The sequence below is a fragment of the Odocoileus virginianus genome, chromosome 6 (genome assembly GCF_023699985.2).
Source record: "Odocoileus virginianus isolate 20LAN1187 ecotype Illinois chromosome 6, Ovbor_1.2, whole genome shotgun sequence".
Taxonomy (NCBI): Eukaryota; Metazoa; Chordata; class Mammalia; order Artiodactyla; family Cervidae; genus Odocoileus; species Odocoileus virginianus.
The window spans coordinates 9,619,283-9,636,709 of NC_069679.1; the positions used below are offsets into that span (position 1 = coordinate 9,619,283).

The 17,427-nt window shown below is 50.2% G+C and overlaps 1 protein-coding gene across 7 annotated transcripts in view; it reads left to right on the top strand.

The window, feature by feature from the left end:
• Positions 1-16,816, top strand: part of PAQR5 (progestin and adipoQ receptor family member 5) — a 94,355-nt gene extending 77,539 nt beyond the window's left edge. For 5 of the 7 annotated variants that reach the window (XM_070468717.1, XM_070468716.1, XM_070468715.1 and 2 more), the window contains 5 exons: positions 777-903; positions 7,611-7,707; positions 8,744-8,830; positions 9,863-10,004; positions 13,017-16,816. In XM_070468717.1, the coding sequence (XP_070324818.1) occupies positions 777-903; positions 7,611-7,707; positions 8,744-8,830; positions 9,863-10,004; positions 13,017-13,258 (695 nt within the window). In that variant the 3' untranslated portion in view covers positions 13,259-16,816. Of the gene's footprint in view, positions 1-776; positions 904-7,610; positions 7,708-8,678; positions 8,831-9,862; positions 10,005-13,016 lie in introns of all 7 variants that reach the window. The other 2 variants (XR_011488157.1, XM_070468720.1) reach the window with 2 other exon arrangements.
• The last annotated feature ends 611 nt before the right edge of the window (positions 16,817-17,427 follow it).

The following is a 17,427-nucleotide window of genomic DNA, read 5'->3' on the forward strand; positions in this document are numbered from 1 at the left end:
CCAGACCCCTGGACACACCCGCCCGCTTTGAAAAGGACAGTGCTGGCCCCTGTTCTTTCGAATAAAAGCTGCAGCAGGCAGGGTCTAGAAGGTCCTTCGGTAACCCTTCCCTCACAAACTCCGAAGCCTAAAACCACACAAAACGCCGAGGCTAGCCCCTCGTGCTCGGTTTCTTAGCTGGCCTGGCCTGCAGCCCCCTGATGTGACAGCCCCCCTTCAGCAAGGGCTCTCCCTCCCTGCACCATCTGCCCCACACCGCTGATTATTCCACAAGGAACACCCGTATCGTCATCTCAGGGCAAAGCCGAGCACACTGGGGTGTCATCGGGGACCACAGCATGTGGCTAAAAGCAGGGACTGTTGCTGCACTGCCTGTGTTTGAAGCTTGGCTTTGCTGCTTTCTAGCTGTGTGCCCCTGGCTGGGTTACCAAACCTCTCTGTGCCTCTGTTTCCTCATCTGTAAAATGAGCATCAGTTAAGGACTGATGTCCGAGGGTGGCTGTAAAGATTATGCGAGTTAATACCTCTCAAGCCCTTGGAGCAGCACTGGGCTCCCAGAACAGTTCTCAGGGTGGGATCCGGGTGGGCAGGGAAGGGAGACGGGGACCTATAGGTTGGGGGGGGGGTGATGGCATAGCTAGGGTGGGGTGCAGGACGGCTCAGGGTCTGTGGGGGTGATGGGGGCTCAGCCAGATGCAGGGCGGGGTGGTCTTCCCAGGGAGTCCAGACAGTGGTGAGGCCTGGCTTCTTGCCCAAGGCGGGTTTTGCTCCCCCAGGCTGTGCCATCGCCTACTCGGCCTATGTTTTCCCGGACACGCTGGTGAGCACCACCTTCCATGACTACTACCTGACCCTGGCCGTGCTGAACACCATCGTTAGCATCTGGCTCTCCTGCTATTCCAGGTACCCGGCTGCTCTGCCACAGGGGGCGTGGGGTGAGGGGCGGGTGGCGGTGGAGCACGGGGCTCCCCGGACTGTCGGAGGGGACAGCGGAAGAGGTGCTGGGGAGCCTGCGGCTCAGTTCCACTCGGACTTCCAGGGGCTGGGTGGGGCCAGCTTCACAGGCACACGGCCTGTGCTGTGCTCAGGGCTCCATGATCGAGAAGGCGTCACACTTGTCTCGTGCCCTGCTGTTGTTGTTTTGAAACACTTAATGATTTTTGAACAAGGGGGTCGCGTACTTTCCTTCTGCCCTGCAAATGATATAGCTGGCCCTGTTGCTGAACTAGTCACTTACTATCCTTGAGCCTCAGCTTGCTCATCTATAAAATGGGCTCAAGGGAGTTCCCTGGCAGTTCACTGGTTAAAACTTGGCACTTTCACTTCTGTGGATTGGGCTCAATTCCTGGTTGCGGAACTAAGATCCTACAAGTCATGTGGCTTTGGCCAAAAAGAAAAAGAAAAATAGGGTCAACACAGCTACCCTGTGAGATGGATGTAATATATCCAGAACACTTGGCACAAGCCTGGCCCAGAGGAGGCACTCCATAAACGGGTGGTCGGCTAGTAGGAACTGAGAGGGGCCTGCCTCTAGCCACAGGCACACCTCAGAGATACTGCAAAGATATCAACTTCACACTAGGCAAGTCATTGAACTTTCTGGTTTCCCAGTGCATATAAAAGTTATATTTACACTATAGTCTATTAAGTATGCAATAGCATTATGTCTAAAGAAACAATGTACACATCTTAATTTAAAAATACGCTATTGCTAAAAAATGCTATCATCTGTCAACACGGAGTTACCACAAACCTTCAATTTGCAAAAGCCACAATAAAGCAAAGTGCAATACAACAAGATATGCATGTGTGTGATGCATAGATGATATTCAAACATCTGACACATCCCCAGGGGAAGCCTGATGGCCATGAGTCATGCCCAGTTCACTGGCTCGAATTCTTTTTTTTTTCCTTTCACTCAAGGAAGCTCACTGGGATGTGAGTACAAGGGGCATTTTTTAGGATAACTACTCTAGATTATTCTTGGTAAAAAACAAAGTACCCAAAATGACTTAGGAAGCCTCTCAAACGATGGTGTTTTGGGGTAACGTTCCTGTGTAGTGGTGCCAGGTTCTGGGGGCCGTCCACGGTGGGTTAGCAAGAGCGCCAAGGAAGGCTGGCGGTCCTGACCATCCATGCCGCTAGCCCGTGTCTTTCGTGAGCTGTGGCCTTGTAGCATTCTTATTTCTGGCAGCCATAGCTCTTCTCTCCCCAGGAGAAAACCGCAGGGGTTGGAGTGGCGAGGTATGCTTCTGAAACTTCCCCACAATGATTTTGGCTCCAGCTTTCTTTGGGGGACACTGGGTTTTGTGGGACCCAGAGGTAGGCAGATTTTCCAAATTTGACAAGCTGCTTTTCTTGAAAAGTCAAAGAGGAGAGCCTTAAATAGCATCAGGAATGCTTGCCCCAACTTGCCTTCCCCTCACCTGTCCTGAGGCAGGTGGGCAGCGTGGAGCTGCTTTCCATGGGGGTGAGTCTCGTTTGCTGGCTCAGTCTCAAGCCTGGGTTTTGTGTTGCTTCACCTCGTGGGAAGGCCTGGGGTGTGAGTGGGGGTAAACCCCTCTCTGGGGGAATATGGAGATGAGCGCGGCTCAGTCCTTGTCCTCACAGAGTGCCCCATGCAGTATAAGCAGCAGACTGCAGACCTCCAAAATGTCTAGATTGAGTCAACATTTCCTTTAAAGGCCAGAGGAAAAGGCTTTTTTTTTTTAAAGCATGTAGCATTACAGAATATAACATAAGCAAATAATGGTAATACAAAACGATGCCTACTTGGATAGCCAGAGTTCTGTGAAGCAGTCTTAGAATCGAGCATTGAGGAAGGTTGAACACTTTAGCTGGAGAAGAGGGAAGGGCATTTTGGGCAGAGCCTAGAGCCTGAACAAGGGTGAGGGCCTGGCGAGGATGGGCCAGCGCTGGGAGACAGCAGGGAGCTTCAGAGTTGCCAGAGCCTGTGCAGCTGCCAGGGGAGGGGGATAGAGGCTGGAAGAGCGAGCCAGAGATGGGGGGTCGGAGGCTCCTCGTGTGTCCTCCAGAGGACTGGCCTTGTGCTCAGGAAGGACAGAACACTTCCTAGGAAGACAGTTCTGTGGGCTCAGCTACCGTGCCCTGTGGGACTCAGTGGGGGCTCGGGGAACAGGAAGGGGGAAAGAAGCAAATGCCACATGCTTGGAGCCAAGGGTGGAGTGGGCCGTCCCCCTGGGGGCCCGTCCCGCTTCCTTCGCATCTTGTCCTCGCTCCTTCCCGTGTGCTGGCGGATCCTGCTCTTATAAGACCTGCCCCCTTTGTTTTCATTCTCTGTCTTCGTCTAGTTTTCATTCTCTGTCTTCGTCTTCGGTGTCTGAGGAGGAGGGCTCACGCTTGCGTGGGGAGAGACTTGGCCCTGATTAACTGCAGGGGAAGCCGTGGGGGCAGGCAAGGGCCGTCTGGAGGCCCAGCTTCACAGACTTGCTGTGTGGCCTTGGGCCAGTAATGGCCCTTAAGCAGGGGCCCCTGAGACGAAGTCCCCTGGGTTCCTTCTGTTTAGGCATCTATGATGCCAGCTTCAGTGACTTTTCCAAGGTTTCTCTCCTTGCCTTCTCCCCTGCATCCCCTAGGCCCACCCCTGCCTCGCCCTCCTGCTGCGTCAGTCTGCGCTATGGCTAGGAGCCCAAGAACCACCTCTTTTCCTGAGCACAAAAGGAGACCCTGGAGCTCAGGAGTTGTGCTTTAGTTATCCGCATGCTTCCCAGAGTAGTGTGGTCCGAATGGCCTTCATTCCCACATGATACATGTCCTTTAGGTAAATTCTGCATAGAGCTGGGAGCGTTCCAGGTGGCTCAGTGGTAAAGAATCCACCTGCAGTGCAGGAGATGCAGGTGTGATCCCTGGATCAGGAAAATCCCCTGGAGAAGGGAATAACAACCCACTCCAGTATTCTTGTCTGGAGAATCCCATGGACAGAGGGGCCTGGCAGGCTACAGTCCATGGGGGCGCATAGCGTCGGACACGACTTAGCAACTAAACAACAATCATGGAATTTAGTTTAAAGGAACACATTCCAGAAAACTGCCTTCTTGTTCTGTAGTGTTTACAGGGGAAATGACAGAACATATGACCTCTCTGTGGTTCTTGGAGCCAGGTAGGTGTGACAGAGACCCTGCCTGCTCTTGCCTACTGACCACCTGCAAGCCCAGGAAGCATCACCACCTGCTCAGGAATGGTAGTTACACGTGTTTCCTGTACATCACGAGTCTCTGTGGGTACTTTTTCGTTCATCCATCCGGAGCATCCAGCAGTTGGATTTTTAGACACATACGCGCTCTGTGGAACACCTTGTGGTCAGTGCTGTGAGGGAGAGATGGGTTTTCGTCCCTGGTGGAATGTGAGCTGTGCTATGAGAGCCATGCCTCTGCAGTGGTGCTGCGGCAGCTCAGAGCGGCATGGGGCAGGCCTGGAAGGGTTTGGAGGTCAGAGCCGGAGACGGGAGGCTTAGCAGACAGCGCTTCCCAGACACATCCGGAGGTCAGAGGGCTCAGCCAGATGAAAGACTGCTGCTGGGGCCAAGGGTCAGCACGTGGAAATGTCCACATTCCTGTTATGTCATCCACACAACAACAAAACAGCCGTAATACCACCCCCCTCCCCCACTTTGCACGCACACACACACACACACACACACACACACACACAGCAATAGAATGATGTTTCCAAAGGCCCACTTGTTTCAAGCATGGTTCTGGAATTCACTTGTACGTCTGTCCAGCTTTGTTGCAACAGGATTTATTGGGTTTTAGAGTAGACTGGTATTGTATCAGTGCTTTCTTGGTGGAGGATTCTCCCGAAATCCAGTGTTTCCTGCCCACCTGATTCTAGGCAGAGGAGGCCTGACTCCCTGACTCCCAGCCCTGGGGGGACAGGCATTGCTGTACCAGGCGAGGCTTTGGAGACGTGGTGCGCTTTGGAGAATGCCTTGGCTCCTTCTCCTCCCTCTCGGAGTCTCTGGCTGTGGCGACACCCTGTGGCCTGACTTGGAATTGCACTTTGGTGGTGGGAGGCCCACCGTCTTTGTGGCTGCTGGCCCTTCTGCCTCTTGTTCTCTGCTGCTCTCTTCTGTTCTGCTTTTTCTCCTTTTTCCCTCTGTAGACTCGGCTTGGCAGCTGGAGAGGCTGGTTCGTTTGCCCTTGGGGAAGTACTTTATCAGGCCGGGCGCCATGTCTCAAGTCGCAGGAAGTCCATGTTTTGGGGGATGGCCCTCACCAACCACAGCCAGCTTTCTTCCTGTGTAAGTGGCCGCAGAGAGAGCGTGCTTTAAGAGCAAGTCTCTTTGCACCCAGAGGTGATAGGCGGTGGCAGAGCGTGGGGAGGGAGGGAGCAGGCTTGCGTGGTCGGGCAGGGTTGGCCAGTGTAGACTGAGAAGGCCCTCCGAAATATGGGCTCTGAGTCTTGGAGCAGTGGAAGTGTGTTCCGTTCGCCTCCTGGGGCAGAGGGGTGTCCGTAAGAGCAGAGACTGGGGAGTGTTCTGAGACCTGCCCAAGGGGACAGAGTGGGAAGCCGACCAGAAGGCCTGGGTGTAAATCCTCACTTTGCCTCCTATTAGCTCAGCTGATTTTAGGCAAATCACCCAGAACTTGTCTGTTCCCTCCTGTTTCTATTTCTTGTGGCTACAAGATGGGGAGAGGGAGAGGATGGCTCCTACAACACACATAAAAAAAGTGCTGCTATTTCATGAGTGTTACTCTGTGCTCTGCACAGCTGTAAGCTCCTAGTGAGCGTCATTTGATTAAACCCTTGCAACAAGCCCATAAGGGTTTCTGTAGTCATCCCCGTGGTATACATGAGGATTCTGGGGCACACGAGGGTTACATCACACGCTGGCTGAGATGGTCACAAAGGTCAGGGACTGGACCAGACTCAGGGTGTCCAAGACAAACACTGTTGCCAGATCGTGACCCTGTGCAGCCTCGCCAATCCCAGGGTTTGTGGTTTCCTCCAAGGCTGGGGTTCTGTTCTGGGGGATGATGAGTGGAGGTCCCTTATTTCTCCTCCTCCTCCTTGAGCTTCTCTTCCTTCTCTGCCCAGTGTCCACAGGGTCAGAAAAGAAGAAGGGACATGCCCTTGGGCTTGAGTGAAGTTGAAGCTCATCTCTGGAGGTTATGGGGTTTCTTGGGGCCCATGGTGAACAGGGGTTCCCAGGCTGGGCTGCCGAGCAGGTGTCCACATCCTCAGGCACACTTCTGAGCGGATGCTGGGGTTGGAGAGCTGAGCAGACCCAGCCCCACCCTTGAGGAGGGTTCCCTGACCACCCTGGAGGCAGATGGGGGTGTCTCTGCCATATTCTATGCCAGAGGAGGTGGGCACAGTGGAGCTCATAGTCAGGTGACTGCACTGGTTCATAGAGGATGTGAAGATTCTGCTGGGTGGGGTGGACCTGGGCTGGGGGAGCAGCAGACCCTGTTTGGTAGAGAAAGGGTGGGCGAGTGGGCTGGGACAGGGCACCTGGGGAGCAGAGGTAAGGAGCAGACCCCACCTGCAGCAGAGTATGATGAGAGGCAGGACTGTCGAGAAGGGCTGGAGGGCCCCAGTGCCCCTGTCCTCTAACAGACGGCCCCATAACAGCCACCTTACAAGCCTCAACTCCCTGGTTCTGCAGATCACCTTTGCAGGGGGGAGGCTCTGGCCTCACAGTCCTGTGGGTACCCAGGGAGAACCCAGCCCCCCAGTACGATATGGTACTGAAGCGGGTGCCTGCCCTGCCACCCGGCCCAGCCTGGGAGTGTGAGCGCTCCCTTGCCTGAGCCCCACTTCAGGGCTGTGGTTTTGTGCGGAGCCTCTCCTCCAGCTCCCTTGCCCCCCCAGTGTCTAGCCTGCCATCTGTGGTCCCCATCTCCCCGCACCCTCAGCTGCTGCCCACTCCGCAGGCTCGGCCCAAGCCAGCTGAAGCCCCATGGTGTTCCATCCCAAAGCACCTGCCCGTCTGGCGACTTCTGCACCCCTCATTTTAATGCTGGCTTCCTCTGTCTTTGAACCAGAGGCAGGTGGGGGTGGTGATGAAAGAGAGAAGGAAGGACCATGCTTACTCAGTTTCCCCAGCCTGGTATTCCTGTGTGTGTTATTAAATATTCCAGAAATCTCTTGTCATTAAACACCTAATTGTACCCAGGGCTTTTGCAGGGTGATCACCTGGTGACTCTGACTACTTAAGCATCTCACCCTTCGCAGAGGTGCTGGCCCCAGGAGCCTGTGCGTTTGAGCCCGCCCACGCCCCACAGTCTCCCACTCCTAGTGGCTGCTGGTTTGACCTCTGGAGGCTCTTTTCAGCAGTTAGATAACTTGGCCCTTGAAGGGTTTTTGCTTCATGCTTCCTCCCTGATTTTGGATACCATTGCTTCTTATGGTGCCGGAGATGGTGCCTCCAAACTCTTTTCACATCTGAGATGGAGCCCTTCCCCTGGGGGGTGGGGGAGAAGTGGAGAGGGCTGGTGGAGACGCTGCTGGCCGAGGGAGGAGTTTGCGCACAAGTGGTTGTTTCTGTGGGTTACTCGGCCTTGGTTATTTTTAGTGTGTGTGTGTGTTATTGACTGAAACTCCTTTTCATTCTCATTTCTCGCCCGTTTCCTTTCCTGATTTAGGTTTTTTGAGATACAGAAGCCTGGGCTCTGCAAGATGCTTCGTGTCCTGGCCTTTGCTTTCCCCTACACCTGGGACTCCCTTCCCATCTTATTCAGGGTAAGGGCCCTGCTCCAACCCCTCTCTGTCTGTTGGCAACACCCGGGAATCAATTGTGTCCTGAGCTCTGGGGGTCAGACGCTGTCCTGGTCACAGTAGAACACGTGGGCGTAGAGCCCCGCCTGCTCCCTTAATGGCACTCGCAGACTAGTAGACGGCATGAACACAGAGGCCCTGACGGACATAGGCAGCCACCGCCTACCAGGGGCGCTAGGTAGGTGGCTCTAGGAGATGCGTCAGTGGCCAGGGCTACCTGGAGGCTCAGGAGCAATCTCGGAGGGCTGGGCAGGGGAGGCAGCCCTGGGGTTTAGTAGAGTGAGCAGGAGAGTGGGCTCTGGAGGCAAATCTCTAATATTCACTCACTGCAAGACTTCGGGCAAGTTTTCTACCATCTTTGTGTCTTGACTTCCCTCCATCCGTAAAATGGCCTGGTAATAACACCTCCTTGTGTCAGGCTATGGGGAGGATTACATGAGATAATGTGTACAGTGCTAGCTGGTGGTGAGAGTCCCATAAATGCATTGTTATATATTATCATCAATTAACATAGAAGTAGGGGTGAAGGAAAGCGTATGACTGAAGGTCTTAAAGGATAGATGGGAATTAGATGGAGAACACGCAGGAAGAGGGTGTAGGAGGGAAGACAAGAAGAGGGAAAGTTCACGTACTCCCAGATGGCCATGCGTTCACTGGCTCACTGGCTGTGTGACATTAAGCAATGAACATAACCTCTCTGAGCCTCAGTTTCCTTATCTTTAAATGAGGCTGACACCCCCTCCTTCACAGGGGGGTAGAGGAGGGGTCATCAAATAAGCAGAGCTGATGGGCTCAGCAGTTCCGGGCCCAGGCCCCGTGGGTGGAGGCAGTGTAAGAGTCTGATGCCTGAGGCCAGGATGGCAGCGCCCAGGGCTGAAGGAGAGGGTCGTGCTGGCTCCACCAGCTGAGGCACTGAGGCTGTGCTCCATGCTCAGCCCGTGTGGGTCTGGGGAGACCCAGAGAGGGGGATGCAGCCCACTCCCTTGAATCCTTCCTCGAGGACACAGACCACACCCAGGAAACCAGCGCAAAGAGAACCAGCCAGCCCCACAGGCTGCCAGAGCAGACAGCACAGGCTCGCGTTAGGGTGAGTCCTGGATGCTCCTGGCACTCAGCCGCATCAGGCGCTGGGCAGTGGGGAGGAGAGGTCTGACCCTGCACGGTGCTGTGGCTGAGTCCACAGGCTCTGCAGATCAGCCTGACTTTACTAATTAGTGGTTGGCAAGTCACCCTCCAGCCCAGTTACTCTCATCTGCAAAATTGGGGAAATGGAGTCTGCCCTGTGGTCGCTGCTGAGGCTGGGTGAAATGATGCACGTAGGAGGCCTGGCCTAGTGCCTTCCGGAGGTGGTGGCTGCCGCTAGTTTTAACAATCGTACAAAAACCATACCAAACTCCAGACCAGGGTAATGTCCGCAATGAATAGGTTTTGATGACTCAGAAGGCCTTCCAGGAATTCCTAGGCCTTAAAACCTTAATTAAGAGCATCAGTTCAAGGGATGTGCTGGTTAAAAGTGAGTTCAGGTGTGAATGGGCCATTTTTTTAACCATACTTAACATTTTAGCCACGCAGGTGGGGGTGGGGCAGGGTAGTGATATATCTAGCAAGATTTTTTTTTTTCTTTCCTTTTCTCTCCTGTTGTTTTCCTTTCCTTCCTTCCTTTCTCCATTTTTTGTAACTAAATAACCCAAAGGCTCTCATGAGCATGCAGGAGGTTAAAATACACTTACCTTAGGTCTCAGTTGCTCACACCCAGAACAGGAAGCCTGCTCACACAGACCCTGTGAGGTCCCTTTCCAAGCACAGATGCCGGGAGGGAACGGCCTTGGGGCAGAGTCCAATCATGTGTGTGGGGAGGTCTACAGACCTCCTCTCAAGACCTGATGTTTCTTTCTTTCTTTAAGCTTTTCATTTTACCTTGGAGTATAGTTGATTTGCAATGTTGTGTTAGTTTCAGGCGTCCAGTAAAGTGATTCAGTGATAAACAGGTATCTATTCTTTTGCAAACTCTTTTCCCATTTAGATTATTACAGTATGTTGAGCAGAGTTCCCTGTGCTATACTGTAGGTTCTTACAGGTTATCTGTTTTAAGGCTTGACGTTTCTTCAAATACCTGCAGGTATTCTTGTTCCCCGGGGAAAGTGCGGAGAACGAAGCCACCTTGTACCACCAGAAGCACATGGCCATGACCCTCCTGGCCTCTTTCTTCTACTCTGCGAATCTGCCAGAGCGCCTGGCCCCTGGACGCTTCGACTACATCGGTGAGCGCGTGGGGGCCCCGCTGCCCAGGGGGCGTTCCCATCCCTGACAAGGGGAGGCGGGGGCAGGGTGAGAAGCAAAGCCTCAGGAAGTTCTCCAGGCCCAGGCCAAGGTGAGCGAAATTGCCAGGAGACAGAGGCCAGGATGTACACAGACCGTGGATGCCCAGGGAGGGTGGTGGGGGATGGAGAGAAGGTGGGTCTAGGATTCTAAAGCATTTCTGGCGGGTATGGGGACAGGAGAGTCCTATTATTACCTTGAACGGGAAATCCCATTATTAAGTGACCATGGAAGGCAGCTGTAAAGAGGAAGAGGGAAGACAGTGTGCAGAAGGCTCTGAGGGTATCAGCCGGCGGAGGGCAGTGCCAAGGAGAGGAAAGAGAGTCTCACTCAGGCGGGTGTGATGGTGCCAGGAATCGTGGTAGAGCAATGCCTCCCAGCCTCAGCAGTTCCCAGTCTGGACGAGTAGTCTCAGCCTCACCTGGGAACGTGCGGCTCTCAGCCCCCACCCCCCGAGACATCCCACTGGGGTGGGCCCAGCACTCTCTCAGAAGCCGAGTGATTCTCCAGGGGAGCCTGAACATGCTCAAGCCAGAGAAGCCAAGTGGTGAAGAGGAGGCGTCCGAGCTCCAGGGGTTTATAGCTGCTGGCAGAGTTCCTTCCTCTCTGTCGAGGGACGTGGGTAGCGCTGTGGAACGTGTCTCCTCCACCCTGGCTCTGGGACTGGCTGGAGGAGGGAGCCTTGCCCATTTCTGGTGAGGCTGAGGGCTCCTGGGGTGAGAGCTCCTTGGATACGCCACCATGGAGATCTAAGTCCTCACCCCCAGGTGGCGAGCAGGAACCTCGGTTCTCTCCAGGCCCATTTTGTCCATGAGTTTCCATCTTATACCCAAGAAACGTGGCCACATTTTGCTTTGACAAGAGTTTCATCTCCTTTATTCCTTCTCCTCTGCCAGAAGGGATCACAATGAGCAAAGTGGTTAGAGGGAAGATTTCAAAAAAGGAGGGAGATGAGAGGGCCAGGGGATTGGAACCTGCCCAAGGAGCCTGCCCAGCATGTCCACCTCCCTAAGCCCCAGCCCAGCCGGAGGAAATAGAGCTGATTATATACAAAGTCTGGGGTCGGCAGGAAAAACAAATAGACACTGAGCCTTATTTTGCCGACTCTGGCTTCTTAATGACATTTTATTTGCTCACCTCTATCCTGTCCTTTTGGGCCTAGAGCAGAAAGACACTCCACTGGGAGGATATGGCAGAGATGGCAGATAACGACAACATCTTAAACAAGGGCTTTGGAAAGATCTCTGTCCTTAAATAACAGAGTCAGCCAGATTTTGAGCTTCCTCCCCAGTGCCCACAGGAAGCTCCTCCCTATTCCTGCCAGACGGGAGTGTTGACATCACTTTTCCCGCTGCAGGCCCGTTTCACATCTGTCCAGTGCTCTTGGCTCTTCTGTCTTTTTGTCTCCTGCCCTAATGGAGACGGGTTGATGCCTCAATTGGTGAGCACAGCTGGTCACTTCCTACTGCTTGGCCCTGTGTTCTCTGACAGTACAGTTTTCAGCTGGATAAGGAACCACTTCTGCCGCAAAACACACAGATTTGGAAAGTGTACACAGCCTAGTGGTATGGCTTGAGTGAAGGAGGTGTGGCCCCTCCAGTCACAGTATCCAGAGGTTAGAAGCCCAAGATCAAGGGTTGGCAGGGTTGGTTTCTTCCAAGTCCTCTCTCCTTGGCTTGCCAGAGGCCATCTCCATTTCTTTTCACCTGATCTCTCCTCTGTGTACGTGTACATCCTAATCTCCTCTTCTTATAAAGATACCAGAGTGGGTCCCATGCTAGTGACCTTGTTTTAACTTAATTGTCTTTTAAAAACCCTATCTCCAGATACGGTCACGTTCTCAGGTACTGGGAGTTAAGACTTTCAACATGTGAATTTGGGAGGGGGAGGTACAATTCAGCCCATGAAACATGCGGTCTTCTCATCTTACTCCTGGTTTCTGTGGACTGTCCCCCGAGGCAACCCAGCCCTGGGCAATGGACTCCTTTTCTCACCAGCTACCAAGGCAGTACCCCCTGTGTACTGCAGCCTCCGTCCACTGGGCTCCCACCCTCTGGGGATGCATACGTGCTGACCGGGGTCCTGTGCGATATCAGAGAGGAAGAGCCCCTCATTGTGTCTGGGATTAACCAGCAGTAGGGAGAGGAGCATCTCATAAGTGGCCAACAGGAAGTCTGGCTGGCTTCCCCTCTGGTATTGAAGTCAGAATCACATCTGACTGGTGACAGCTCTCAAGAGGTAAACTTCAGAACTTTCTCATGTGAAAAATAGGACTGGTGGATAAGTTGTTTTAAAAATGGATTTGGTTTTCTCTGATGGCCTTTTTATTTTTCTCATAAGATATTTAAAAAATAAAAACTTGAAAGTATATATCACATATGGGCTTCCCAGGTGGTGCTAGTGGTAAAGAATACACCTGCCAATGCGGGAGACACAGGAGTCATGGGTTTGATCCCTAAGTTGAGAAGATCCCCTGGAGGAGGGCATGGAAACCCACTCCATTATTCTTGCCTGGAAAATTCCATGGACAGAGGAGCCTGGCAGACTGCAGTCCATGGGGTCGCAAAGAGTCAGACACAACTGAGCGACTGAGCGCGTGCGTTATACATAACATAATACCCTAATTTCAAGTGTACAATTCAATCTTTTTTTTTTTTTTTAGCAAATTTACCACATTGTGTAACCATCACCATATATGAGTTTTAGAACATTTTCGTCACTCCAGTAAGATCCTTCCTACCCATGTACTGTTAATTCCAACTCCTACCCCCTATCCAAGACAACAACTAGTCTATTTTCTGTCTCTATGGATTTGCCTTTTCCAGAGAGTGGGTATCTTGTATCTAGCTTCTTTTATGCCACAGAGTGTTTTTAGCACACAAGCCATAGGGTGTTGTCAGTATCCATTCCTTTCTCATCGTTGATTTTGGTGGCCTTTTGTGTATTTGCTTTAGGTCACAGTCACCAGCTGTTTCATGTGTGTGTGATCCTGGCCACGCACATGCAGATGGAAGCCATCCTTCTGGACAAGACTCTGAGGAAGGAGTGGCTCCTGGCCCACTGCAGGCCCCTGTTGTTCGCCCAGATAGCCGGAGCCATACTTCTATGCCTCATCTTCAGCCTCAGCAACATAGTTTATTTCTCATCTGCTCTGTATCGGATTCCCGAGCCGGAATTACATAAAAAGGAAACCTGATTCACACCATAAGCTTTTCGTACCAACTGTCAGCATTAAGCTACAACATCCTAACTACCATAAGCAGTGGCATGGTCCCAGTTTACAATGGCCTAAAATATTTATAATGCTTGATATCTTGGCATTTTTGAGCAGGTTCAAGTCAATGAGGTATTTAACTGGGGACATTTCTCTAGATGTGCATTGGATTCTGTAAGTACTATTTTAAAAGGGGGACGTGGGTTCAAGTCAGTCCTCATTCATGCAAATTATTATTTCATTTAGCTTTTAATTTATTTAAAGTGTGCTCTCCAATTCTATTTAAACAGCTGGATTAGGCATACCACCCGTAGAGCTGTACTGTTAAATAGTTGGATTAAGCTTTACTACCCTTGAAGTATTACTCTTGGAAAATGGAACACGCTTCATCTGATGAGATTCATGTGGCAAAGCCTCTCCTGCCACAGTGGAAGAGGATGAGCTGGGAACCTGAGAAAGCAGAGATTGAGTCTGTGGGAGCTGTGGGGACTGGGAAGGCATTCCAGAATGAAGAAACCTGGTTTGGGGAGGGGCCTTCTTCCTTTCCCCACCTAGTGAAGGGAATGAATTGAAAGAGCCATTTTCTTCCCACAAGTTCATTCTGCTTCACCATGCAAGGTTCCCATGTCATTATGGACTTGGATTTTGTTAAAAGTTCACAGCCTGTGGCTGGGTGTCAGATGTTCTGTTTTGCTCTGTTTTCTTGTCGCCAGTTTGATGCTGTGAAGTATTATGCAGCACAGGTAAAGTGTGTTACCCAGAGGGCACTGACTGAGTTAATCCCAATCGGTTGTACTCATCTATCACCTTTTAACCAATGACATCACACTATTTGGAGAGGTTATACATTTAATGTTGCTTCAGCATTTCATATGTGCTGCAGAATTTAATGTTCATGTGCAGAGGATACTAAAGACTTTGCCAAAGGGATGGAAACACTTGGTGAGCTTATGATAAATGTAGATCCTCCAGGCGAATCAGGAGATGCTGCCTTACTAGTTTAAAATGTTGGTTTCCTGCAGAAGGTCTGTACTGGAACAAGTTCCCCAGGTGATTGTCAGGAGGGCCATGGGCCAAACTTGCAGAAATGTTGGTGTCACGGATTCCAGGATGCACAGGGCCCATCTGCTGTGTTTTGATTGGTTTGACTTTCAGCAGCTCACAACCTAAGGCTGTGTCCTCTGCTTTCTACTGTGGGGAGTACTAAAACACTGAATATTTTCTCATCTGTCGCATTACTCCTTAAAAGTTCAGTATTTCATGGTGTTTTCATAGAGTACAGAAATGCTGATGCAAAACAGCTTTTAACAGAGGCCCAGCACTCCCTGACATGCACTTGCTAACGACTTAAGGGGCCATCCATCACAATGCAGGACCCTCTTCTGCTGACTCAGGAACACCCCAGTTTCTTAGAACACTGCCTCTATGGTTAACTGGCCCAGACATTTGAATGAGTTTGTAAATAGCTCATCAACTAATCCTCTGAAGACAAGTAGCAATTTATATCGGATATGAGTGGTCAACAAATATGATTTCATTAGTTTTATTGTCTGTTTACTTCCTCTGGGGAAGGTAGACTGATAAAATTATATAGGCTGGTAAATTTTTGGTACATTAATTGCAAGCTGCATGACAAAATTTGTCTTTTTGGCAAGAGCTTGACACTACTACTGGAATTTTACTCTACCAGGGGTTCTGGGCTTCCATTTCATCCTAATGTAACTTCAGTTTTATGGTGGACAGAGGTACTAAGTTTACGTACTCCATTTTAGTAATGCCAAAGGCATGAAGGCTTCTTAATTCTCTTGTTTATATAAAGTAACATAAGGTTCTTCGTTTAGCTCAGAAGTAGTTGAAAGATCACAGGTGACTAATTTGAAGGACTTTTAGAATATTTAATCTTTGGTTACATTGCTTTTTCAGCATGCTTAATAATGAAAATGAAATGTTAAATCAACAAAATAAGGCCAAGTGTTTCATAATATTTTTATACATTTGGTAAACGTAGTCCCATTGTATACCTTTGGACAGTGTTACAATTAAATTTTATAACAGTTTGCAGTACACTGATTTGGAAACTTCTAATGTTGAATGAGAATGTGTTCAAATATATTCATTATCATTAAGTGTTATGAAGTCTAATGTGAATATAGTTTTGCTAAGCCATTCCAGAAATTAAAAAGATTGGCAGTGGGTCAGTTGAAAACCTCACTGGGAGGATATCTTTTAATGTGTATATGTATACTCAGTTGTGTCCAACTCTTTGCAACCCATGGACTGTAACCTGCCAGGCTCCTCTCCATGCAATTTTCCAGGCAAGAATACTGGAGTGGGTTGCCATTTCCTTCTCCAGGGGATCTTCCCAACCCAGGAATGAACCCAGGTCTTTTGTGGCTCCTACATTGGCAGGTGGGTTCTTTACCACTGAGCCACTTTGGAAGCCTTGTCTTTTAAGGTAGCAGTTCTCTCTCTCTTTTTTTTTTTTTAACATCTCAGTACCCTTTGTAGATATACCATATTCCCACTGGTAGCGATTGCTCACCAAGGCCCTGTCTCCTAAGGGGAGAGGGGGAGCAGACTCCTAAAGGGATGTACCTCTTCCCCCTCCCTTGGCTTAAGAAATACTACTCTAAAATGTACCAATCATTTTCATTGTGATAAAACTCAGGTATGCTTGAATGAGACCATTTAGTCACTTGCCTCTTCCTTCAGTCGCAAATGGAGAGTTTAATTTTCCCTGTGCAGTCTTTGGAGAGGAACTCTCCTTCTTTCCTAAAGACATGAATTTGTCAGACTTCCCTGATGGTCCAGTGGTTGAGAATCCACTGCTAATGCAGGAGACACAGTGTGATCTTTGGTCCAGGGAGATCCCAGATGCCTCAGAGCAATTAAGCCTGAGCCTGAGCTCTAGAGCCCAGGAGTTGCAACTGCTGAACTTCTGAGCCTGAGTGCCCTGGAGTCCTTGCTCCACAATGCGGAACCACTGCGATGAGAAGCCTGCGCATCACAACTGGAGAGGAGCCCGCACGCAGCAACAAAGATGCAGTGCGGCCCCAAATAAATAAAATATACTTTAAAAAGAGACAAGAATAGGTCCTTGTTGATTAGAACTAGAAGTGGGATGTTTAGAAGGCTTTTGAATACAAAGTGATTTAGATATTTGGTCTGCAGCAATCTTTCTCACAGTGTTTTTGTAGAAGGAACTCAGTTCCCAGGAGATAGTCTGAGGAAGGCAGAATGCTGTTCTGGAAAAGAATCTTTTGTCAGGTGTGTCAGAGAAACCTTTCATTGCCATCTGCTTTGTCCTGAATTTGGTTTGGCCATGGTATCCTTTATATATGAAACACCTGTTAACCCTGTATATCAGCACTTTGTTACATATTGTTGAATGCCAGCCTCTGATTTTCTAGTCGACAATCCATTATGAATGAAAAGGCAGAGACCTATTTCCAGACTCAGAAATGTTCTTCCACCTTATACTAATGTCTGGTTTTCTTAAACTATATGGTAGGAAAAATAAAATTTATTTATTATAGTAAAGTCCTGTTTCTCCTTTGACTTGGTTATGTTTCACCTACTATGCTGAAAACATACTCACTCATCATGAAAAATAGATTCCTGTATATGTATAGATTGTGAAATCATTCAGTGAATGTTTATTTAGTGCCTGGTATATCTAAAACAAACAGTGTCCTAAGAGTTGGGGATATAGAAGTGAAGAAAACCCAAACTGTCCTCCCCTCATGGAGATGATACACTGGGCAGCCAGTAGGACAAGAGATATCGATAAATTCAGATAATGCTAAGTGCTGGTGGTTTAGATGGTAAAGAATCCACATCCAATGTGGGAGACCTGGGCTCAATCCCTGGGTTGGGAAGATCCCCTGGAAGAGGGCATGGCAACCCATTCCAGTATTGTTGCCTGGTGAGTCCCCGTGGACAGAGAAGCCTGGTGGGATACAGTCCATGGGGTTGCAAAGAGTCGACTGAGTGATTAAGACATCAGGAAAATAAGCCTGGGGACTTCCCTGGTGGTCTAATGATTTAGACTCCACGTTTCCACTGCAGGGGTTTGATCCCTGGTCCTGGGAACTAAGATCCTGTTCCTACTTGGTGTGGCCAAAAAAAAAAAAAAGAAGCCTGGTGAGGGA